At 41.5% G+C, this 26454-nt stretch overlaps 1 protein-coding gene across 3 annotated transcripts in view; it reads left to right on the top strand.

Moving 5' to 3' along the window:
* Window positions 1–1722: 1722 nt before the first annotated feature.
* SGCZ (sarcoglycan zeta) overlaps window positions 1723–26454 on the top strand; it is a 674993-nt gene continuing 650261 nt past the window's right edge. For all 3 annotated transcript variants that reach the window (XM_089526979.1, XM_089526977.1, XM_089526978.1), the window contains exon 1: window positions 1723–1790. In XM_089526979.1, the coding sequence (XP_089383105.1) occupies window positions 1752–1790 (39 nt within the window). In that variant the 5' untranslated portion in view covers window positions 1723–1751. The remainder of the gene's footprint in view (window positions 1791–26454) is intronic.

The following is a 26454-nucleotide window of genomic DNA, read 5'->3' as shown; positions in this document are numbered from 1 at the left end:
TTGACCTTCCTCCTGGGCAGAAGGCCGAAATGGAGGGCAGGTCCTGGAAAAGGAGGACAGGGGGAGTAGGTGGCCTAACTGCAAAGGAGGACACTTCTAAAACGGAGGGCTTTTCAAGGCCACAAATGGCTAAAACACACTCATATGTAGGAATATAATAAACCCAAGCTACTTCTTAAGCCAGGCTCCAAAGGGAGGACGTGTCGCCATTCCTCCTGGAGACAGGGCCCAAATGGGAGGACAGGTCCGGGAAAAGGAGGACTCCCCTCCTCCCCTTGCCCTCAGCGCTCCTCAGGGGGAAAAAGGAGGGAAAACCCAGAGAAGAGGCTTTTAGGACCCGGCAAAGAGAGAGACATACAACAGTCTTTCTCCTTCGCTTTCTCTCTCTGTCAGGGAAAGAGAGAGAGAGAGAGAGAGAGAGAGAGAGAGAGAGAGAGAGAGAGAGAGAGAGAGAGGCGCTGAAAGGAAACGTTGCTTTACATTTCTTTCTTTATTTTTCTATGTGATTTTTATTTTTGGACAGAGAGAGAGAGAGAGAGAGAGAGAGGAAAATCCCCTCCTCAGAGTCCGAAGGGAGCCAGTCCCCTGGCGGCGAAGGAGAGTAAAACAGGAGGAGAAGAAGGGAGGAATAAAAGAGAAAAGGAGAAGGAGAGGGAGGCAAAGGAAGGAAGGCAAGCTCCTGGACTCTTCTTCCTCGGTTTCTGTGTCTCTGAAAGAAGGAAGGAAAGAAAGAAGAAAGGGAGGAAGAAAAGAGAAGAAGAGGGGGAAGGAAGCTCCTCGACCCTTCTTCCTCGCTCTCTCTTTCTCTGAAGGAGGGAAGGAAGGAAGAAAAGAAGGAAGGAAGGCAAGCTCCTGGACTCTTCTTCCTCGGTTTCTGTGTCTGAAAGAAGGAAGGAAAGAAAGAAGAAAGGGAGGAATAAAAGAGAAGAAGAAGAGGAAGGAAGGAAGGAAGGGAGGGAGGGAGCTCCTGGACTCTTCTTCCTCGGTTCCTGTTTCTCAGAAGGAAGGAAGGAAGGAAGGAAGGGGGGCAGCTCCTCCTGGAGCCTCCTTCTCCCTGTCTCTCTCTTCTTCCTCTGCTGCTTCCCGGGCTCCTTCCTTCCTTCCCTCCGCCGGGGAGGCGTCCAAAGGGCCGGGGCTCCGCATCCTGGCGGGCTGAGGCTCTTCTCCGGAGGCCCCGAAGCGGAGGAGCCATGCAGGCGGCGGCGGTGGCGGCGGAGGAGGAGGGCCCCGGGCTGCTCTGCCTCCTGCTCCTCCTCTCCCTCCCGAGGCACTCCTTCCCTTCCCCGGCCGCGGCCGGCTTTGCTGCATCGGCGCCGTCCGGAGGGAGAGCCGGAGCCTTGCCTTGCTAGAGGAGGCGGCCGCCCTCTCTCTCTCTCTCTCCCTGGCCAGGATTTCTCCACTCTCTCGCTCGCTCGCTCTCTCCTTTCGCACCTTTTGGGGGTGTCTTCAGCGGAGGAGCACCTGTCGCTGGCTTCTTCTGCCGGGAGCAAAGCAGGACCAAGGGGGAAAAGCCAAGGGGCCCTGGTTCCCGGAGGAGGATGCCCCCTTTGCCCGGACCCTGCCGGATTTGGAGGACGAGGCTGAGCCCCCCCTGGAGAGGGCTGCGGGGCTAAGGCTCCCGGCTCGGATGCGCCGCCGAGGAAGAGGAGGAGGAGGAGGAGGAGGCGGCAGGGGCACAACTGTCTCGGAGGAGCCCCCCTTGGCTTCCCCTTGCCCCCCTGGGCAGCCCCTCGCCCTCCCCCCGGGCCCCGATGGAAAGAGCCCCCCCGATGGACATTGAGGAGCTCAAGGTACGCCAGGGAAGGAGGGACACCTGGAGCAGGAGGAGAGGAAGGAAAGAAAGAGAAGGGAGCTAGGCAGGAAGCAAGAAGGAATTAAAGGAGGGAGGGAGGAAAGGAGGGAGGGATGAAAGAAGGAAGGAAGGAAGGAAGAACTATCAGCCTCCCTCCCTTTGGCTCTCTGCCCGGAGGAGTTGGAGGGGATGCCGGGGTTTGGGGGGAGAAAGGGTCCTTCCATCTTCTGGGCCGACGTGCTGGGCTTTCTCTTTGGAGCTGCCGAGGGGAAAGCGCCCGTGTCTGGGGCCAGGTTCCCTCAGCACTTCGGAGAGCGCCCGACGCCTCTTCTTAGCCCCAAGAGCAGGGTACCAACACTCCGGATTCAAGACCAGGAAGACATCTCCACACACAGCCACCCAGAGCCCTAGGAAGAGAGGCTGGCACTCTCTGTTTTGGGGCTTCTCTTCTGTCCTTCCCACTTTCTTCTTCTCCTCCTCTGACAGAAGTGTTGAAGGCCGGCTTTGGGCTTCTCCTTCTCTCTTCTCCTCCGACAGAACTTCCTCTGTTCTCGCTTCCTCCTCGCTTTGCACAGATTTGTCTAGTGGCCACAAGGAAAAGAGGGGATGGCTGTGTGTGAGGGAACCAGAGAAGGAGCCCGTTCCCTTTCTTGCTCCTTCTTTCCCAAGAAGTCTTGGTTTTGATTCCCCTCCTTCTAAAAGTCTCCCACTCCCCCCTGCAAAGAGTTCAGAAGCAGAGGGTGGCGGGGTTTTAGGGGGACTTTGCATTGGGACCCATGGAGTGGATGCTTGAAACACACACCAGCTGCAGCCACAGTAGAGGAATAACCCGGTTTGGCTCCGCTCTGACTCTTTCTGTGGCTCAAGGCTATGGAATTCTGGGAGCTGGAGTTTGTTGTGGGCCCAGAAGTAACCCCACTGGAAGGGGACAGAGGAGAACAAGTGTGTGTCTGTATGTCTCTCTCTCTCTCTCTCTCTGTGGGTTTTTTTTTTGGGGGGGGGGAAGTATAATAGTATAATACCTTCATTTCTGCCCATCTTCTGCACTAGCAGCGACAAATGTGAGTAATCCCCCAGCTGTTGTGTGTGCGCCAGATGTGAAGCCCATTGCTTCACATGTTCAAGAGGAACCATGAGGTCTGTGGGAATGGTCAGCAAAGAGACAAATGAAAGAGGGAGCTGCCAAAATTGCTGCAGATGCCGGCAGATCAGGAACAGCGCTCAAAAAAATAAGATGGAGAGAAGTAAACTGAGTGGGTTTTTTGGGGAGGTATCTCAGTTTACAGTTCTCTATAGAAATGTGTGTGAAAGCTTTCTGAAAGCCCCCTTGTCAGCCTCCCTGCTGCCAGTGCCTCCCTGAAGAGAGAGAGAGAGAGAGAGAGAGAGAGAGAGAGAGAGAGAGAGAGGTTTCACTGTCTCTGGTGACCAAGTGCTGAGGGGAACTTACGTTGGCAGGATTGGGGTTTGGTTTGGGTTGGGTTTTTTTCTGGCTCCTGTTTCCAGCTGAACATTGCAGTTCCTTCTCTGGACTGGATGGCCCTTGTGGTCTCTTCCAACTCTATGATTCTATGATTCTCTTTGGCTGTTGGAGACCCCCTTCCCCTGCCAAAACTTTTGCAGCTTGGTGCTGTGTGTACAAGAAGGAAGAGGTGGCATACAAATAAATATATTATTGTTATTATTATTATTGTTATTATTATATTCCAAAGTAAGCCCCCTAATAAGCTGGTCGGGGACTTGCTTCAAAACTAGGGCACAGAAGATGGCAGCTGTTGGAGGGGTGCTAGCAAAACCTAAATTCATTTGGCAAATGTAGCAAAGGTGAATGGATGCCATTTTTCAGTAACTATAGTGGTTTGGTGGTGATTTATTAGAAGACCTGCACTACAAGTTTCCATCCTCAGCTCATGGATAAACTCAGATCCTTGTGCATCCTCTTTTCTGTATCTCCCCTTCACAACAGATGCAATGGGTAACTTGGGTTCATGAGGAAAGTTTCACTTGAGAACAATATGGCATTTCCCAGCCAGCGGATTGGTCCCCCTAAACACACACAGACACATCCCAAAGGTGTGGAGTGTGTGTTTGAATGTGTGCTTCTGAAGAGACAACCTTCAGCTGGGCTGTGTCTGAATGCTGTCCCATGGGGACTGGCAGGCCCTGCATGTGGCCTCTCTCTGTAGAGCAGAGTCTGAGGCAGAGGGAGTCCTGTCCCCATTAATCTTCCAGGGAGCAGCTCTGCAATTAAGGCCACTCTTTGCAGAGGCTGGGAGACAGTGGGCGACCTTGAGAGCTGTGGCTGGGAGGAGAGGGGACTCCCAATGCGCTCCCATTCATTTATTTACTTATTTATTTGTGCCTTAGGTACCTTTGAGAGCGTGTCAGCCTTTCTTAAGGGCAATTTTATCTCCATGCAAAAGTGTGGGGGGGGGACCCCTAGCCTTCTGTTAGCTTGATAGGAAACTTATCTCAATCTCGTCTTCAAGAGCTGACCCCCATGACACTCATGTTTGGTGGCTCTAATGAGAGTATGTGACACATTCCATCCCTGCTGTTCACACATGCATGCACAGGATGGTAGGACTGTGGGCTCAATAGGTGAAGGGACATAGGGATAGTTAGCTCCCCCCCCCTCTCTTTCGAAAAGTTATGTCAATATCTGCATGGGATATCACCCTGTTTGTTTTCATTGATCCTAGGCACTGCTCTGAGCATACTCTTTTTTCACATGGATGCCTTTTCTTGTGCACAGCAGTCCCGGCTGTGCTTTTGAAGGTTGTGTTTTATTATGTAATGGATTGTTTTTACTGTAAGCCACCTCGATCCTAATCAGAGCAGGCAGGATATGATAAAAGACTATTATTATTATTATTATTATTATTATTATTATTATTATTATTATTATTGTCTTTTGAGCACTGTAGACCAAACATAAACACAAAGGCAGTTAATACTTTGGGGAACTGGTTGCTGCTATTCGATTCATCTCCAGTAGGGGGTGATGTGTATGTAAGATACCTTTTTATTTAACCAGGCTGAAAACTGACTGGCAATGGTAGCTGGGTGCGCACAACACACACAGACACACACACACACAGAGCATGTGAACACTTCATAACACCTAACAACCTCCATCTACTTTCAAGTACCCTGTCATCTGTATTCTGTACCTGACATCTTGGACACATCTCACTTTGCTGTTCAGAGTAGCTGATAGAAGGCAGAAGCTGAGATTTATTTTATTTTATATAGGTAAGATGCCTTAGTTAAGATGTCTTACCAAAATGGTCAAATATTTCTATCTTAGTCACTTCAATTTATATTGAATTATATTATATTATACTGTTTTATTTCTTTGGTTCTATTACCAAGTTATAATTACATAATTATGTGTGACTTTTCTTACCATTATGCAATTATATTTTACATAGTAGGCTGTGTTTAGGTTTTGCTAGCATCCCTAAAACCAGCTCCAGGGCATAGTAAAAATGCAAGAAAAAAAGTATACATCACTGAGTGAAATGTATCTACCGAATCGCAATATATTGTACTGATGACTTTGAGAGAACATTTGCTTCCTCCTAGCGACCCTTTTTCCTACTCTGCTCCCCCCCCCCCCATGTCATTGGTATGATGCCAACTTAAAGTTGTTACTGTTACTAGAGACATGTCCCTGTTTTTCCACATATGTGGCAGGTATGCAGAGAGTGTGTGACTACAGTGCATTTGTGCTTGAGCTATCTGACTACAGAGTATCATCAAGAAGCGGTGAAAAATAAGCCCAGAGGCTCTCTGTGTAGGAAAGGAGAAAACAAAGCACAGTTATGGATGTGCCCCCTTGCCAATGACATTTAGACTGTAGGCTCTTTGGGTGGCTGTTGCTGCTTGTATTAATCTGCAAATTAACATATATACAAAGGCCTCTACAAAAAGCAATAATAATAGCAAAACAGGTCCCCTTCACACTGCATAACTATAGGTCTTTGATACGACTTTAACTGCTATAGCTGCATCATCTGGAATCCTGGGATTTGCAGTTTAGGAAGCAGGTAACAGAGAGCTCTAGTATGTCACCCCAAGATTCCTCAGGCAGTTAAAATGCTATCAGAGTGCTATCATTATGCAGTGTGAAAAAGACCTAATACTAATAGTTAAAACAAGAACATTGTCATCATGAGGTAGTAATGTTAGACTAATGAAAAAATTATCTTTTTAAAACAGAGCAGGGAGGATTTCAGTTTTGTGCACTCTACATTTGCAGCATTAGAAATGATCAGAGTCTACAGTTATAGAAAGGAAGTTATATTCAGCAGCTTTTAACAATTAATATCTCTTAAGCAACCACAGCTGTGTACATGTGCTTATGGGCATAAAAAGTCATTTAGTGGATTCCATTGAAGTCTGCCTAACATATTGTGGTTTTTGCAAGAATAAGAGCAAGCTGCCGGTTGAACAAAGGAGGTAGCTGGTGGTTCCATGGTGCTGCAGTTCCCAGTTTGGGGCCCCAGATATTGTTGAACTAAAATTCATAGATTCCCTGCCCTTTGGGCATGCGATCATGCACTTCTGAGAGCTGATGTCTTATAGACCCAAGGTTGGAACCATTGCCCTAGTACACTCTACTGGCCACTCTAGTTTTGTAATTATAACATTTGTTTCCTATTTCTGGGAGGAAGGATCAGACCAAAAATCCTTCTTCTAGGATATCTACAAAATTGGACAACAAACATTATATCCAACCTACAGAATCAATGGTAGTCATAAGAATAGCCACAAACTTTTAAACCAGAGCTTGGAAGTAAATAGCTACTAACAATAACAACTTTGTAATGAACAACATGTAAATAATTCTTTTTTTCAAGAGCTAAGGCATAGCCAATTTATAACTATAAGACAAAAAAGGGGGACAACATTACTTTTTTGGCAGTGCATCTTTAACCGTTTGATAGTTGCAGGGTGTGTAGCCTCACTGCTCAGGTATGTAACACAGGCCATTTGTTTACAGCATTCAAATATTTATAAATAGCTCCAACCAATTGCTTTAGCCCCTTTTAGAAATCACAGCAACAATGATAACTAACTACTTTGGGGACCTTGTCACTGTACCTAATTAATTTTGAAAACTTTCCAAGCTCTGCCTCGAACACCATACAGACAAAAATGCACAACATACCAAAGGGAGGGCAGTTGCTAGGATGAGTATTTGGCAGTGATCCCTGACAGCTGGAAGAACCAAGAGCAATTGTGATTCCCACTAGCAAGTGAATCCCTCCACAAGTCCCTGTTGCATCAGGTTTTTTTTAATGTAGTTATTTGAGATACTTGCAGTTCTTCTGAATAATAGTTTATGTCTTGTGTAAGTATATATTGCTTTAAAGATATTTTTAGAGACTTCCAAAGAATAAATTTTAAAAAGCACTAAGATTCAGAGTTTAAGTATAGATTGGTTTTGGGGTGGGAAAATTCTAGTTCTAGGATTGGATTTAAAGTAATTGATTGTTCCAGACCTGCCAAGCTGCCCCTTTTCTAGTAAAATAAATAAATAAATAAATAAATGAAAAATTAAAATGAAGAAAAGGAAAGGAAAAGAAAGGAAAAAAGAAAAAGAAAAAAAGGTGAAGTAAACTGCATGACCAGAAAACCCTCATAGACAGCACTCATACACAGCCATACAGTTTAACATAAAAGCAACCCATTTTTCCAAATCAGAAGTGGACCTCTGTCCTGATGTTGTTTTTTGCTGTTGTCTTTTGGCAGTCCAGCTGGTCCTGCAGGGCCACAGGAGCAGAAAGGTGGCCTCTATGCCTGCAGCAATGGTCTCTCCCACTGATGAAAGACCAAAATAGTAACTACTGTATAATTTGACCTCACGTATAAGTCGAGGGTAGGTTTTGGGGCCAAAATTATGGATTTTTATATGACCCATGGATAAATCAAGGGTAAAATGCAGGGCCATGTAGAAAAGGACCTAAAGAATGGAGCAAGCAAAACAATGACAAAGAATTTTCAAGATTCCAGCAGGCATAACTGTTTGTGCTCATATTAAAGCCTGAATGGATGAGAGAGTAGAGGAGGGTCAGTGCTTCCCGGACAGATTTCATTCCTCACTTTTACCAGGGGATAGTTCATTTTAAAACAAGAATTAAAGTGCAGTCCCCATGGATAAGTCGATTCAGTTTTTGTGGGTCAAATTTTTAAATTAAATTTTTTAGACTTATACATGAGTATATACTGTAAATGAAGAGCCTTAAAAGAATCTGAAGGTCAGCTAGAGGAATGTTAGACTTGAGCAGAAATCCCATCCCACCAGCCCCTTATGCTAACCTGAAGCTGATGTGTTTAATTTCACTGGGAGGGAAAACTTGTACCTAGTTAATAAAACCCTGCAAAAAAAGGCACACCTCTTATCAAGACTCTAGTAAGCCTTGTGAAATCTGTCAAATTTCTGCCATGTAACAATTCCCACCCTCAACACAAATCACTTAAGGGTATTCTGTAACTTCCTGGAAGCATTATTACTTCTTCCTCCAAAACTCTATATTTAAGTACAGTCTAGTCTGGCCAAAGGATGACCAATTAATCTGTTTGTCACAGTATGCCATTTTCCTCACCCACATATTTAATATATGATTTATTTGTGCTTGGTCACTGGATTGTAAACACAGGCTTAATTGCAAGTCTGATTGCAGAGGCTTTCATTTCATTTCATTTCTATGCCACATGGGACCCAAGGTGGCTTACAACAAGGCCAAGGTGAGACAACAAGGCTAAAAACAACAATATATGGACAGGAGGTGCAGAAGAGAAAACAGGTTAATTGCCGGGAATATGAATTCCCTTTGATAGCTAGCTTTACTTGGAGTCAGAGGTAAATGAAAAATGAAAATATGATGATGGTGCTAGATCAGGCATGTTCTTTGAATGGGGTCTCTGACTGTAACCCTCAATAGAAGTACTCCTCTTAGGAGGGAAGTTACACTGCAACAGTACGTTGCAGGTCCCTCTCATTTATGAAATCTCCACTTTTTTGCAGATTCTGGAAATGATGAAACACTTTGGCCAATTTGCCTCTTTAGGAGATTGTTGGAGTAGCACATTCATTTTTCACTCACCACAAACAGTGACATTATACTATCTGAGCACAGGTGTGCCTTATATGATGCCTTCAATAGGAGAGCCCCTTTTCTCAAACTCTTGATCAGGCCTGGAAATGCTGGATTATTCTAGGACTGGTGAATAAACTTTAGAAAAGGGTGGGCAAACATCTTGTTTCTGAAACCTTCTTGATTTTGTGTGTGTGTGTGTGTGTGTGTGTCAGAATCAAGTGGAAAATAGTGGCTTGGGAAGGAGAACATGAACTGAAAATTAAGAACAGACTGCTCCTAAGCATATACTCAACCCAGGAAAAAGCTAATTCTCAATCTATTTGTTCAGAAGTCAAACATTATAACTGTTGGAGAACCTTATAGCTTCAACTATATCTGATTGTTGTACAATTGAGAGTCAAAAAGACTTGCCAGTATATCCATATCCATCATATGCCACTGGGTCATCTAGAGATGAGGATAGCCTCCTAGATGTTGCCTCTTCCTGTTTGTGTATTGCCTGGAGAAATCTCATTGTTCTTTGATGGATCTTGGGAGACACTGTGAGAAGAGCTGCCATCTAATTTTCTGTGTAGTTTGGCAATAGGCTCTTGATTGGCTCAGAACATTATAGATTTTTATTTGTCAGCAGAAAACTTAACATTAAGGCCTTTCCAGAGTCCATTTGAAAGTTAGAGTTTCATTAAGCACTTAGCCACAGAAAGAAAACTATAATAAAGCTCACTGTCGGGCATCTCTTTGAATGTGTGTTGTGATATTTTCAAAGGTGCTGGGCACATTTGAAAGGTCACTTGCTACAAAATGGAAAATGAAAGGATGGGGGTTATGTTTCACCTCTCTAGTTTGTACACAAAAGTGTGATAAAAAGATCAGATCTGAAGTGTGTGTGTGTGTGTGTGAGAGAGAGAGAGAGAGAGGGGGGGGAGGGAGAGGATTTATCTAGAGATTTGGAGGCTTGTGTACTTTTTGCTTTGAGTTCTCAGCTTCTGTTCCCAATTCACATTTTTTTAGATTCACAGATCCATCATGTTTTGTTTCAAAGAAGTATTGCCTTAAAAAATTAACAACAGCTGCAACCCTCTGCCTTGTTTCTTGGAAGCAAGATGTGTTAAACTCAATAGGGCTTACTTTGAAATGGGAGTCTCATAGAATTCCATCCATACATCCCAAACTTTACTTATATCTTGCCTTTTCCCCAGACTGGAGCTCAAGACTGCTTATACAGTAGGGTCAAGAAGCATGTCACACTCTGGATGCTTTTGGACACTAAGTTCCAGCATCCCTAGCCAATGGACTGGAGTTATCATGGGAAATATATGTTTCTGCCCATGCTATACACATTTTCCTGGAAAGAACCCTACTGAACACAATGGGACTTACTTTTACACTTATGCACTTGCATGGCATGTAAGGTTGCCATAAGTCTGGACCTCCAAACCAGGACAAATGTAGGATAAATGTAGGGCAATATTTTCAAATGTAGGACACATTTTATAAAAATGGAGGACATGTGAAAAAATTATGATTTTTTTAAAAAATGTTAATATAAATGCATGTTTCTTAGGCATGATCAAAATGGAGGACATTTTGGCATTATTTCTAGACAGATGGCAGAAATGTACTTCCCTTTCTGGCCACCCCCCCTCCCCCATTCCAAAACACACACGAAGCACATTTGGGCATTTGCAAACTGACTCACACAGCTAGCTCTTTGCATGCTAATAATAATAATAATAATCATGGAAGGTCCCTTTGCAAACTGACTCACACAGCTAGGTCTTTGCATAACAACAACAATAATGATGATGATAATCATGTTAGGTCCCTTTGCAAACTGACTCACACAGCTAGCTCTTTGCATGCTAATAATAATAATATTGATAATCATGGAAGGTCCCTTTGCAAACTGATTCACACTCACACAGCTAGGCCTTTGGATAATGATGATGATGATGGTGATGATGATGATGATGATAAACGTGGAAGGTCCCTTTGCAAACTGATTCACACTCACACAGCTAGCCAAAAACGCCCCACCCCCCGGCCCAGAGGCCTACCTTTGGTCCTCTCCTCTCCCTTTGGCTGCTGCTGCGGCTGCCGCTTTTGTTGCTGCTGCGGCTGCCGCTTTTGTTGCTGCGGCGGGGACTGCCCGGTGTCCTCCTCCGACCGCCGCCTCAGTCCTTCGCCACTCACCAGCCCAGGAAGTAAACAGAGGAGAGCTCCTCCTCTTTAACCTGGGCGGCCAATGGGGGCAGAGAGCTGGAACAGCCCCACCCCCTGCCAGAAGTCATAGACTCCTGAAGCAGGGGGCGGGCTGTTCCGCTATTGGCCAGCCTGCCAGCCAATAGTAGGTGCTCCTCCAGCGCGCCCGGGAAAATTAAATACTGGGAGTGTGGGCGCGCTGGAGCACCTACCAAACCGCGGTGGCGGCGGCCAGAGGAGCAGCCACAGGCAGGCCACCACACAGTGACAGCTGCATTGGTGGTGGTGGCGGTGGCGGCCACAAGAGCGGCCAAAGGCGCCGCCATAGCAACGCAATAAAAAAGCCTGGGGGCGGGGGCAAACCCGGGGGCAGGGGGCAAACCGTACCGTGACCGTGCAGATGGTCCAAAGCGGGAAATTCCCGCCCCCCGCCGGGTTATGGCAACCCTAATGGCATGCATATAATGTAGGTCTTCACTTTGCAGAAATGTTTTTGCATACCTATTTCCTACCTATGGCATCCTTGAATTCTATGTTGGACTGAAATAATTTCTGTTTCCTCTTTATGTATTCAGAAATAGTAACTAGTTGGAATTCCCACATCTCCTTTAAGCAGGCACTCAAAACATGTTTCAAATGGCCTCTTTGGCCTTTGCCAGTCTTCAGCTAGCACGGGCAAAATTAAGCATCATTATTATCTATTGATTTATCCATAAGAGGTGAGAGCATGTGCTTAGGGCAGCTGTTCCTTGACTCACTTCTACCGAGCTCAATGGGGCTTCTTTGTTGGTTAGTAAACAAGGAAAATCAAAATGTGCTTAAATTAGGCTTGAAAATGCCCTGTGATTGTGAGAGCAATAGAGTAACTGAAAGGTATCAAAGCATAAGAAATCAACATTGTGCCAAGTGTGCATACACCAATGGTAAAATGTAAATTCAGTAACATGAAATGTTTACTGTATTTTAGAGTCATATGAATGGCTTTTCAATGACTTGCATGTTTATATACTTTAGCCACCTGCCACATCTGAAGTGATTTGCAATCACTTCTTATCTGTTGACATGGAGATAACATGTTCTGGAATCTGAAGGGAGACAAAGAGAAGATTTCACATGGCAAGCATATAGGTTTCATTACTGTGAGTCACACCAAGATGGGTTATATTCCTATCAATCTGTCACTTGCATTTTCTTTTCTTTTTAAAAAATAAATAAATAATAAAACTAAACTCTTACAGCATCTTGTATTTCTAGACTTCTCCCATTTGCAATAATTGAAATATGTCTATAGCTCTCAAATGGGAGGTGATTATGTTTTACAGAGCATGGAAAGCATCATCTTGACTGTTTTCACCCTCTCTGGATGAATGCACCATGCAACTATAGAAAAACATCTTTCAGGTGCTGCTGTTATCTTGATGTAATTAACAACACTGGTGAAATGAAACAGTTCAATATGAAAATGACAGTTCTAAGAAGTATTAGTAAATCTGAAGTTGTGTTGATTCTGATGGCACTGTTTTTTATTTCTAGTGGTTAATATGAGGATTTGAAGCCTATATATTAAAGGTTCAGTGGTGGTTTTCTAAAGGTGCTACTGAAAAAAGTACCGCTAATAAATGCCGTAGGGGAAACCACAGTAAAGTCAAGGGCACTTAAGTTCTGCTGATATCACTAAAAATCTTCCTGCAGTCCTGTGCACTTGCTACTACTATTAATCATTATTAGTATCAACAATACCATTAGTATTTAATGATTATTATTAATCATGATAAAGATCATAGTGATGTAGCAGATCCTGCAGCAGGCTTAAAACTTCATGTTAGAAACACCAGACATAGTATGCTAAAAAGTCAGACTTAAAAATAGCAAATAAATCAGATTGTCAAAAAACTGGGGAAAAATTATTTGAAAATGTATCCAAAAATACTGGAGTATCTTGGAAAAGTGTCAAGCCTGTATTAGAAAAGCAATCTAAATCAGGGCATCATAACTGAATAGGCTCTGACTTTAGTATTCATCTCAGATGATGGAGAAGTCTCACTTTAGAGATTTGAATTTCTCATTCATGATGTTGTCATAAGCTGAAGTCAGTTTGATGGCAATTGACAAGAACAACAGTGAGGAAATTTCTTCTAAGATGCAAAATAGTTCCTTCTAAGATGCAAAACCTGCCTTTCAGTGCTGGTCTAAAGTACACTAGAAACCAGGTTAGCAGTTCACCCCTCTGACATGGTATCTGGGAAAGGACCTGAAACCCCTGGTTTGAAACTATGTTTATAGTAGCATTATTAAAAACTATATCATACTCTCCTCAAACTGAAGTTAAATAAATGGCATTTAAAAACAAGAAGGAGCAGGGATGGTGAAAAGCAACAACAAACCTGGAATTGTTTGCTGATTTGACATGTTTTAACGTACTTACACATCTCAGTAGTTTTTGGTTTTCAGATGAAATATGGCATAATCACTAAAAACAGTAGACTACAGAACTAGCCACAGATGGAGAGTTTTGAACAGTCTTCTGGCACAGAGTAGATTGATGGTATTTAAGAAATGCAGCATATGGCATGTGGAATGCTAAATGGAGCCACAAGAGGTTGATTCAGCGATTCTGGTGGTCCTAAACCAAGCAGTGTTGTAAACTGGTTCACAGCTTCAGATCACAGAAAGAAACAAATAGAGTGATTTTTGAGCCAAGCCAAGTCTAACTGGGTGCAGTGTAGGAGGATTTTTGATGGGAAAATCTAAGTAGGTGGCTTTATTTCTGTTACATGTTAGTCATTCCATAATGCAAAACTACTATTCTGTAGCAACTGGCATATTTTAGTGCTATATATATTGTATATGCATCACTGAGTTTAGAGCCAGAAAAGCATTCTCTGGTTAGAGTTTTTGGACTAGTCTGATAAACAAACAGTTCATCTTTCTTTTGTGCTTCCTTCATTTGCCATCTCAAATCCCATCATCTTCACAAAGCCTGTCATCATCAGCACTGGATAAGAGACAATTAACCTTTGCAGTTCACCTTCAAAATATCTAGTCTTCAAAGTCTTCCTTAATTAAAGGTCAAGCAGGAACAAAATACTTGCAATTTTCCTTTTTTTGCTTTGGAAATGATAAAAAAGATGCTATCATTCTTATCATGTTTAATGCTGGTGTCCTTTACACACTTACTTGGGAGTAAATCTCACTTATCTTATTAGAGCTAGCATCAAAATTGAAAACATAGGTGGGACTGCAGATTAAGACTGCAGTCTAATGCCCACAACTGGGAGTAAACAGTGTTGAATATAATGCTACTTATTACTGAATAGATAACCATAGGATTGTACTGTTAGTCACAAGATCAGTTAGAGGTATGATTATCTTCTGTGTAGAACCATTGTGTGGTCCAGACAAGGATTTAAAAAAGCCTTCCTTGGTAGAGGAGATATTTCTATGAATCTGTTTTATGTACATGGACAAACAGTTGTGCATGATTGCTGAGAATAGCCATGTGGATGGTCCTTTCAGACAGCTATAGGCAGGGGCTGGCTAAGGACATGTTGCTGCCTGACGTGCAGCAGCAAACGGTGCCTTATTTCTACTCAAATCAAGCTGCATAATACCTGAGGTCAAAGAAGGAATGTCTGCACATATTATATAGCAAAATATCCAGCAAGCAGTTTTTGTCTGCATACTTGGCAGAGGAAATACAACCACATCAATTAAGTAACAGATGCCCTTTCATAAGGTTGCCATAATTCTCTTCCATAAAACTGGGACAAAAGTACAGTAAATGGGATTGGATTGGGTGGCTTATCAACAGCCCCCCCAACTCTAAAAAACATTTACACTACATTTTGACATTTCACATTGTTTTACCACATATTTCAGTTGTTGTTGTTAATTACCATCAATTTACATTCTTGGATTTGTAGTGGTGGCACCAGAGCTCTCTGAGAGAGGCTGAATATCTCACAAAACTAAAAATCCTAAAATTCCACAACACTGAGCCATGGCAGTTAAAATGTTGTCAAACTGCATTATTTCTGCATTGCAAATAAAACCTATGCCTCTGAATTCTAGCTGCTTGGGAAGGAACTTAACAAAGGGTTTTTCTTTTCACATACTTCTATGAAGAGGGGTGGAAAGACACTCACACGCAGCCATGGGAGTAAGAGGGATTCCCTCCTACTCTGGCAGCCTCTTTGAAGCTAAATTCTGCCATCTCAAGCAGTGTTGCCACACACTTACCAGGACACAACACAAGCCCTCCTCTGCTCACCTCCTTTCCTTTCTTTCCTTTTGCATCTTATGGGCTCTGCCTCTAGGATAGCTGTTCATTACCACCCAGAGCCTAAAGGGCAGGATGATGAGTCTTTTCAGGAGATTTCACATCTATCTTGAGGAATCCGGGATCTACTGCTTCAACCAGCCGAATTGGCTGGGACATTTTTAGACCCTTCTGTCTGGGATTTTCACTGTTTTTCTGGACAAATGGCAAGCCTATACTTTCATGTCACCCCATGTTTGCTAGCTGAAGCTGCTACCTCACTCAGAATTAACGTGAATAGACAGGTTAATGCATGTTTTTTATTTCGGGTAACATATGCAAAGTCAAAACCAGAAATCCTTTATGCCCACATTCCAAGTAATGAAGAATCCAATTTCTTCACAAGTCTGAATGTGAAGTCTAGGAAGTCATATGGAGTGCTACTGAGAGGTATCCACACACATTGTCCCACAGGTATACAGACATAGGCACAGTAAGAATGGGGACATGGGGGCAGGAAGACTTCTCTGCAGAGATAATAATAAGATTAGACCACATGAAACAATAGGTGTGGTACAGATTTGCCCAGACGATAAATGCAGTTCAAGAGAATTGCTTAATCTAGTCTTGGGTTCAAAACACATTGAAGAAATAACCCAGTCTGAGACCGCTTTAACTGCCCTGGTTCAGTATATGGAATCTTGGGAATTGTAGTTTATTATGGCACCAGAGCTATCTGACAGAGAAGGTTAAATGTTTCACAAAACTACAGTTCCCAGAATTCATTAGCATTGAGCCAGGGCAGTTAAAGCGGTCTTAAACTGAATGATTTCTGCAGTATATTTTACACCAACATATAAAAACCACATTCTTTCATTATTAGGAGTTTGCTGTTATTCTGTCTGAGCTCTTTAATCTTGTATTAAAATGGAGGTTTTGCTAAGCTCACAACTTTTTGAGCTGAAAATATATCAACACTTGAAGTTCTGATTTAAAAGAAAATCTTTCTGACTTGTACTTATTCATGGCTTTTTATATGCACTATATCCATGCTCTTAGAGACTGTCATATTATGCAAAAAATATTAATAATCAAATGAGGTTTTCAGTTTAAAATAAGCAGCAAAAGCAGCTGTCTCAGTCTACCCAAAAGGTCCAATTAGAAAAGTGTTACTTCATATACCCACAACATAAGAACTTTTAATATGGTCCCAGGAAACAAGGCATTTAAGAAATGTGTGCTCTGCAGAGTTATAATAGTTCAACACCACTTTACTTGCCATGGTTCCATTTATATAATGGTTGCATTTATATGATAATTTATTTATTTAATCATTTATTTATATAGGAATAATTTATATTATAATTCTGGGCCTTTTGGCTTGGAGTGGATCTTTAGATTTGCCACTGCTAGGTAGCTGTTTACCCACTCCCTTGAACTACATCACTAGGACATTCTTGCGACAAATTCTAAGTGCCTCACTAAATGACATTTCTCATTACATCATACCTGGACATGGTGACACATGCCTTAGTTACATTGTGGTTGGATTACTGTGCTCAAGGGGGGTGGGGGTGGTCTGTCTTTGAAAAGTGTTTATTCACCTAGTCCAAAGAGATGAAGCTAGGTTGTTAACTGGGGTTAGCTACAGGAAGCACACAACCCTCTTGTTACACTGACTGCCAGTCTGTTTTCAAGAGCAATTCAGGGTTCTGTTTTTGACCTTTAAAGTCCTATACACCTCAAGTCGAGGTTATTTGAACAACCATCTTATCTCTTATAAATGTATCCACGTGTTGAGTTCTGCTGGGGGGGGGGGGCTTCTCTGCCTCCCACCCACCACATCCACATGTACACCTGGTGGGAAAATGAGAGAGAGAGGCTTTTCGGTGGCTGCCCCAGTCTCTAGAATTCACTTCTTGAGAGGTTAAACTGGCACCCTTTTTATTCACATATGGCAGACAGGTGAAAACCTTTCTGTTTCAATAGCACTTTGAGTACTGAGCACATAAGGCTTATCTCCCCTAAACAGTATTCTGAATTTTTAATCTGTTATTTAGTTGAGTTGGATGTTGGTATTTTTATGGTTTGTTTTTAACTGAGGTTTTTTAATATTTTAATTGCCTTTTAATGTTTATACATTTGGTGAATTTTTAACTATGTCTTTTTTTATCTGCTATAAGGCATCTTACGTCATGATCAGGGGAATGGAGAGATATAGATAATATTTTTTATTATGGAGAGATGGCATTTAAATTAGTATCATACTGCTATTACAGTATTGTGCAGATAGATCATTAGTTCAATTGCTGTCCATTCCCTGGATCATCAAAGTAACATACTTTCCTTTCTATACAGAAATTTATTGTTTCTGTTTCTGCTTCTTCCATTTGGTTCCTAGAAGAATGAGATTGGTCCCTTCTACTTTCCCCTGTTCAGTTTTGTCTTCTCTCTACTGAAGCATTTGGGCAACATATATTCTGTATTCTGTTCCTTTTACATACCTACATTGTACAATCTGTGAGCACATTTTTGCAGTGGGTCAACAATTAAAAGCACATATGCTCCTATGCAGCCCTCCTTCCACATGTGTTGGATTTTAATTTTCTGGGATCTAACAATATCAACTAAAACACCCCTTTCACACTTCCTGAGAATTGTGAGAGTTGTTGTGAGAAGAAATTCACCTTGCTTTTAGTATGCAGATATTTGTAAGGTATGCTTGATATTTCACAGAAATGCGCATATTTTAAAATGTAGATATGTGAACAATGAAAAATGCAGGATTTTTCTATTGCAATCTAATGTGGAAGAAGAATGGGGAAAATATAGGTGTGATTAATAGAAATGCAATGAAATTGTAACTGGGAAATTTTCACATGCCTAGTTGGAGTGTGTGAAGCAGCGTGGTTTAGTGGTTAGAGGGCTGGACTTGGTTTTTGAAAAACCAGAGTTTGAATCCTTTCTCAGCCATTATAACCCACTGGGTGACTTTGGGCAAGTCACACTCGTTCAGTTCCCAAAGAAGGCAAGATAACCCCCTTTCATAAGGCCTGATGAAGAAACCAGTGCAGCTTCAAAAGCTTGCAACAAGTACATTGTGCATTTCAGTTGGCCAATAGAGGTATCACCGTTTGCTGGATTTTTGTTTGAATTTACTAAATAGCCAACACAGCTAACCCTGCATGTTTTTCAATACACACACATGCTGCACTAATATGGTTCTCTCTTATTTTAGGTAAGAGTTCTAGTGCCCATGCTCCAAAGTCAGGGCCCCCTTGTTCTAAATCATACTTTAGAACAAAGTAAGAGTGATTTAGTGACAACTATTCTTTACTATAAAATATTCCAGCAAAAATCTATCTCATCTTCCATATGCATTTTCAAGGCACCCTTGTGCACTATACTACATCTGTGATCACACTTGTTTATGCAGTAGAATTCCGATAAATTTTGGTGTTTCCTACATTTTGGAAATATTTGTGCAAAAGGTATCTTGTGTGAAAAATTATTATGATACCTTTTTAGTATGAATCAATCAAGAGAGTGAATGTGAAATTGATTTGAAGCACACAGAATAGGAGGATGTGGTATTGACAATAACACAATTTGAGCATAATGCTATGGATTAATTCACAGACACCTAAACACACATTACTTCCTTCCATTTCTAGGTATAACAGGAAATATTTATAGTCTTTGCTACATCACAGAGAGATATCAAACCATATGCAGATGAGTGTTGTTTTTGCATAGAAAAACATTGCCTTCCATTAAACTCTCATCCTACCAACAAATTATCTCTAATTGGAGATGGCTCCATTTCCATTCAGCTTAAAAACTATAAAACATGGGTTTTATGAACTGCCAGCATACATCCAATTATGTGTGTATGTGTGTGTGTGTATGTATATAGAGAGAATGATGCCAAAAATCAATAGGAGTTTCACTCCTTTGTAACACTCTATGCTGATCATTGGCAGTGACAAAAAGCAAAAGTCGATTTAATTTTTCAAGCTACAGTTGTTTCAGCTATAACTGTGGAAGAGCAAAATATGACTTGTACTATGGGGTTTCTTTACAAAATTGGTACAATTGCACCATAGGAGCCATTTGGCAGAAACTCTACTTAACAGAAAATAGTCTACTTTCTTATCAGATTCTTTCATGTGATACTGAAATGTTATAAACATATTACTATTAAAGTGGGGAAGATATGTGTAGGTGCCTATTGAGTTTAACACAGTAATCATTTGCTCCCATTGTGACAGGACTGGTGGTAAATTATTGCTATGTTAGTATGGATAGTATGGGTGATCTTGAACAAATCACACCCTTTCAACCTTAGTCTAAGTCAGATGTTTTGGAGTTCAGGTCCCAGAATTCCTTACAGTTGGCTGGGCTGGATGGAGCTGAAGTTCAAAACACCTGCCAGACAAAAGTTTGGAAACCTCTGAATAAACCTTGCCAAGAAAAACCTATGAGAGGGTCCCCATAAATTGCATAGAGTGCATGACTGGGGGTAAAAGACTTGGTAATTTCTTGTTTATCAGGATAATAAGCCTACATCATGAATATGAATTAGCTGGGTACTATTACATATGGTTCCTGAACTAGTATGCCCAGCAAAGTTCTAGAACAACACTAAGACCAATCAGATGTTGGAAATACAAAATAAGAGAACAAAAGAATGGTGGCTTTGGTTCATGTATATTGTTGTAATATGTGGCTGTGCAATATTTAGTGAATTGTTATAAATAAGTTGAAAATGCTGTTACCAAGGAGAAAAAATGATATAACTCTATACACTGAAAAGAAATTTGGTAGTGATTCATGTTCATTATATGCTAAAAGAGTATGGTGGTAAGAAACATAACAATAGCCTTGGGATTTTGGAGAAAGGTAATAGAGGGCCTTTCCATGAAAATGTGTGTGTGTGCCTTCAAGTATCCTGTCAATTTAGGATGACCCCCAAGAATTTAATTGGCAAGAAATACTCAGAGGTGGTCGTGCCAGTTCCTTCCTTTGAAATATAGCCTACAACACCTGGTATTCATTCACAATCTCCCATCCAAGTACTAACCAGGGCTGACTCTGTTTAACATCCAAGATAACCCAGGATTTGGTGCCTTAAATATTCTGCACTTATTTATGTATATCAAAATTCACAATAATCATCATATTTAAAGGAAGTAATTACAATGACGACTTCCATCACAGGAAAAAATACAATTAAGAATATATTTAAAAATATCTGCAGTTTAGGGGCATAGGAGCCAGATAAGAGTAGTGTATTAGTAGATGATAAAAGATGAATGGCAATGATGTAGAATTGCAGTGTCTGGAGCACCTGAATTTTCAGTCATGTCCTAGCCCTGGAACTGAGCACATCACCATCAGTGTGTGCATACACACACACACCATCTATAAACTTATATGTAATTGACTTTAAAAGAGTGTGTTAATGCTTGTGTGTATGTGTAAATGCTGGTTACCTAACTTCTGTGGAAAGAGATTGTAAAAGCTGGGTTAGTTAACAACAGCTGTAGTCTTTCTCTATCATGAAACTGGTACTTCTCTGTGCTCCAAGATGCTTAGGCTATTCAAAAACAATTTAGCTAAAAACTGTTGTTATTACTAGTCTTGCTTTGGACACACGGCAGTTCTTCACACGTATGCAGATTATTTGTCTGTAGCTCAAATGTTCTAGGGAGACCTTTTCTACTACAAGCCTGCCTCTGCTCTTGCAGAAGACCAGCTATTGATACTGTAAGACTAACATGATATACAGGAACACGAGCATGCATCACTTCAGCTTATTTAGTGAAGGAGTGAAGTGCCCTCACAGAGTACTTGGGGAGGCAACAAAATCAAGATTAGAGCTTTTCTAGAAATGGGGTTTTATTGAGAAATGTAACAAACATCAATTTACTGGTTAACTGTCGTGGCTGTCCCAGAAACAGGAAGGAGAGAGAAGACAATGAGCAGTGATACTGTGAATCATGAAGGCTGTGCATTGATTGATTGGGTTTTTAGGAAAGGAGGGAAAGAAATGGAAGATGGAAAACTAAGCAGGAAAAGAGTGATACCTTTTCTTTCCATATATTCTGCTTAAATCACAGAAAGACTAATTTGCCATTAGCTAAGCCTGTTTATCAAAAAGAAGGTAAAAAGGAAATACTTTAAGGAGCTGAAGCAAACCTTGCTAGGCAGACTCCGCTGGAAGTGGGAGTGGACACTTGGACCCAAGATTCCACACTAATTCTTTTTGTTGTGTGCAGAAAACTTTTTTGTTGTGTGCAGAAAACTTTTTTTTTGTACAGAAATTATTTTCTGTGCCTAAAATCCTGCTTTCTGTGCATGAATTGTGATTTTTCTGCCCCCAGATATGACATTATTCTTTTTCTTTTGTATGGAGTAACCTTACTTTTTTTAAGTAAGGAGAAAAATGGTAAAACTATTTGTTCTTGCCTGTGGCAATGAAATGTTTGAATATTGATATCCCTACCTAGCAGTACTCTTCATACTTTAGTGTGTTAATGCTGCAAATGCACAGTTACCATATATACTCGACTATAAGTCGACCTCATGTATAAGTCGAAGGCAAGTTTTGGGGCCAAAATTATGGATTTTGCTATGACCCATGGATAAGTCGAGGGTAAAATTTAAGGGCATATAACAAAGGATCTAAAGGATGAAGCAAAGCAAAACAATGTCATAGAACTTATAAAATGAACTCTATGTGCTTACCCTTAAGACTGGATGGATGAGAGAGTAGAGTCTTCCAGAAGCAGTGACAAACTATAGCTTCTGTTCTAAATTACAGCCATGAGTATCTTTCACTCATACTACACTAATTTGCTCATTATTATTGTACTGTATGCCATCAAGTCAGCTTTGGCCTAAGGTGACCCTTTTTGAATGAGAAATTTCCAAGAGTTGTTGTTTTTAGCTGCCTTGAGTCAACCTTGACTCATGGTGACCCTTTAAATGAGACATCTCTAAGCTCGCTATCCTCCTCCACCTCTCTGTTCAGGTCCTATAGGCCCAGGTGCAATGTTTCTCTAATTGAGTCTATGCATCTAGCAGGCAGTCTTTGGTGGGTTACAAACCGCCGCTTTGCGGTGGTCTCCCGGCGCTGCTGTTTGCTCCGCGAGGGAGCCGCAGCAGCCAAACCGCACGGCTCCCGCGTGGAGCAAAAAAGAAGCTCCAAAATGGAGCTTCTTCCTGCGGCGCAGTTATGATGTCATAAGTGCCGTGCGACGTGCGGACGCACAGCGTCCGCTACGTCAACATGGCGGTGGCCGTGTGGAACGGCCGCCGCCATATTCTCCGTATTGACTACGTATTAGGGTTAGGGGGTGCGGAAGCACGACCCCTTCCTAACCCTAATACTTAGTCAATACGTATTTTATGGCGGTTTGTAACCTGCCCCACTCTCTTTCTATTGCCCTCTACCTTCCCCAGTATCATTGTCTTTTCTAATAAGTTGAGCCTTCTCATGATTTGGCCAAAGTACGACAGCCTCAACTTAATCATCTTGGTTTCCACCTTGACTTGTTGTAGACCATGTTATTTCTAGCCCTGCTTAAGTCTTGCAAGCTCAGGGCTGGGACTGACTCAATCCATCTGTAATGCAGTCTTTTTCTTTTCCTAATGCTTTCAGCTTTATCAAGCACTACTGTTTCTATGTTTCTCTTTAAACATATTTGTAGTGTTGCCAATCAGCACCCAGTGGTGCTGTTTAATATGTGTGTACACACACACACACACACACACACGTTGTAAGCTACCTTGGGTCCCAACTTGGGAGAAAGGTGGGGTAAAAACAAACAAACAAACAAATGGCGAAGTGATCCAGTGGTCAGAGTAAAAAAAAAAGTATTGAAGTAAGTGGAAGATTGGAAAACTGGAACTTGTAGAGGCTTGATGGATTCGAATGGACTGCCAGAGACTGTCTTAATAGCCCTGGAAAAGATGCCAAGCATCTCTTTTGTTAGAAAAATTATAGACAAAATAAATGGTCCAACATTACAAGACAATCCTTGGGACTTTTCTGGAAGGTGAAAAGATACGCCTTTCTCTTTCCACCTTTACTGCCATTTGAGGATGATGTAATCTAGATGTCTGTGAAAGGATTAGAATTATAGAATCATCGAGTTGGAAGAGACCACAAGGACCATCCAGTCCAATCCCCTGCCCTGCAGGAAATCTCAATAAAAGCATCCCTGTCAGATGGCCATCCAGCCTCTGCTTAAAGACCTCCAAGGAAGGAGACTCCACTACACTCCAAGGGAGTTTGTTCCACTGTCGAAGAGCCCTTACTGTCAGGAAGTTCCTCCTAATGTTAAGGTGGAATCTCTTTTCCTGTAGCTTGCATCCATTGCTCTGGGTCCTAGTCTCTGGAGCAGCAGAAAACAGTTTGGAATGAAAGTGACACTGAGAAAAGCTAAAGGACAGAGTTTGGACTTTGTATGCATGCTGTCTGCATAGGTAACTAGTCTGAGAACAATTAATCAATTAAACAATTGTATCATTAAGTTCCACTTATACTCAGCCTTTATATTTATAAGTAAATAAAATACTGAAGAGACAATAAATGTATAAGATCCCTGTCTAGACTTACTCTAGTTACTTGCAAAAATGGGATGGTTATGTTCATTGGGTTTGTGTTGGTGATGATCAACTACAGATACACTCTGGTTAACCTGACAAGCTTCCCTCTCCCAACAAATCTCCAGATTGCTGTCAGATTTTATTCATAACCTTTATTCATATGATCCCCTCCCTTTTTGCACAAAATTGTGCAACATAGACGATATTTGTGCAAAGAACATGGCCAGTACTGTGCAAAGAACATGTTTTCCATTTTTTTTAACAATGGGGCGGTGGTGGTGCAAACCCCCAAGATTTTTAGTGCAAACACTTTCTCAGAAATTCAGAATGAGAAAAAAATGTGCAAGAATTCTCACACACTGGTGATAAAACATTTGAAACTCTTCATTCTTGTATATGAGAGCTAGATTTGCATCTCTAATATGGTCCATGCCCCAGTTATTTAACTAAAGAGTCTTTTTATCTTTTATGAGATTAATTCCATTCATGTTTATTTTCCTGAATTTACTTATTTTAATGCACAGCCTTAAAATTATGTAACTAGCTTGAACAAATTCCTCCCTCCCTCCCTCCCTCCCTCCCTCCACTGGCTGAAGTTTGGATAGGCTAAGTTTTCCACACACTTGAAATGTGCTTATTTTTCTGTGTATACTTTTCAAATATGCAGATTTCAGAGTGCAAGTGCATCCAAACTGAGAAGTATGGACTGGACAAAGTCCAGAACAAAATTGTTTGCAAGAACAGATTCCTCTGATACTTTGGCTAGTAATGTTACATAGTAAAGGAGCATTTACCAGTTGTGAAAATTGCTTGGACAAGAATGGTATAAGCTTCTCAATATTCTCTTCTTTCCTTCCTTCTCTTCTCTCACCCCAAGCAAATGTGTGATTGAGGCATGATCTATTTGCCTAGCTGAAGCGTCTGCCTAGTTAAGCTCCCTATTTCATTCTGTATTAATTTAGATGAGGCAGATAATATTTGCTGTTCATGTAAATATGTCATCTACTCAGTCTAGCAAGACCATTTGCACTATTGTGTAATAAAATTATGGGGATATGAGTGGTGTCACTGCATTCTATGATAAAATTGCCATCATACTGCTGACAGTAATAAAACAAAAGCTTCTTTCTGCCAACATGCCACCTGTCCTATTGAACTTGGGACATTTTCTAGGTCTTGATCAATGAACAGAATCTACCAGGCTGTAAAACTGCAGCATAATGATAAACAGAGCAAGAAAGCAGAATTTGGAGATTGAAGTCAAGCACCTGGCATGTCAGGGATTATAGATTATATTGGTGAAAATTTATTTTATGTGAATTCATGCCACACTTAAGCTTAGCTCTTTGTGAGATATAACCAGCAACCTTTATTTGAAGAGCCAAGAAGTAAATTGTAAAGATCTGAGACCTGACAGGGGTGGGCAGAAGGAGACACAAATGGAACAGAACGAAACATGTATAAACTAAACACATAGCAATCAAATGCTGAGCTTCTGAAAAAGGCTAGATCTAGGTATAATAATACATGCTTTGAGAAACTGCAATTATCAACTAAGAAAGGGGAAAGATTGCCTCGTTGATAGTACTAAGGTGCACCTCTAATTTCTTGATGGAATATTTTCAGCACCTTGTGACAGTCATTTCTAGGAATGCCACAATACAAATAATAACAATAACAGTAAGAAGTATTTATATAATACTTCAGAGTATGCCAAATTCTAACTGGACACTATCTCAGTAATTTTTCCACATCACATTGGTTGGTGATCAATAACCAGTTAGGCAGGGAGCATCTCAGTGAAGGACTTGCAAGGGTATGGCTGTTGATTTGTTACCTGACACTAATAACACCAGTCAGGAGTGATGACATGAGTAGCTGGCCAATCTGAACACTCCCAGTTCCCATCTTCTGAGATAGGCAGTGGATCCATCCAATCAGATCAGATAAATTTGTTTAGTAGTGGAGAGATATGAAGCCTTATCACACAGGACTGGCTGGAACAATAAAGAGGCCGGGAAGGGAATGGAAATAGTGAAGGATGAGTGAGGGACACATTTTACTGCACACAGAATGCCACCAGCATCAGAAGTCCCCATTTTGTTCCTCATCCATTCCCCATCCATCCCAGAGGAGGAGATTTTTGAGAACTGTTCAGAACAGTTCTCTGGGACGGATGGGGAATGGAACGGAAAGGAAAGGGGAATTCCTGTGTGCGGTAAAATGCATCCCTCACTACTTACAATAAGGCTTATGGTCAGACACCTAAAGAACTGAGGAGTCAAGAGTTGGTGGCAGAAGTGATCAGGGTTTGGAGGTCAGGAGCCTAGAATGCTGGATAGAAGAAATGGTAATGGGCTGGAAACCAAGAGCTGGGATATGTGGCAGCACACAATTCATCAGATCTGGATTAGATTCCAAAAGGACTTGTTTTGTGGAAGGCAACGATGTGGGAACTAAAAAAAATCTTTTAGGATTCA

This window comes from Sceloporus occidentalis, unplaced genomic scaffold (assembly GCF_023333645.1).
Source record: "Sceloporus occidentalis isolate IW3139 unplaced genomic scaffold, rSceOcc1.0.p SCAF_5, whole genome shotgun sequence".
NCBI lineage: Eukaryota > Metazoa > Chordata > Lepidosauria > Squamata > Phrynosomatidae > Sceloporus > Sceloporus occidentalis.
The sequence above is the reverse complement of the archived record's forward strand: the minus strand, read 5'-3'. Positions and strand labels throughout refer to the sequence as shown.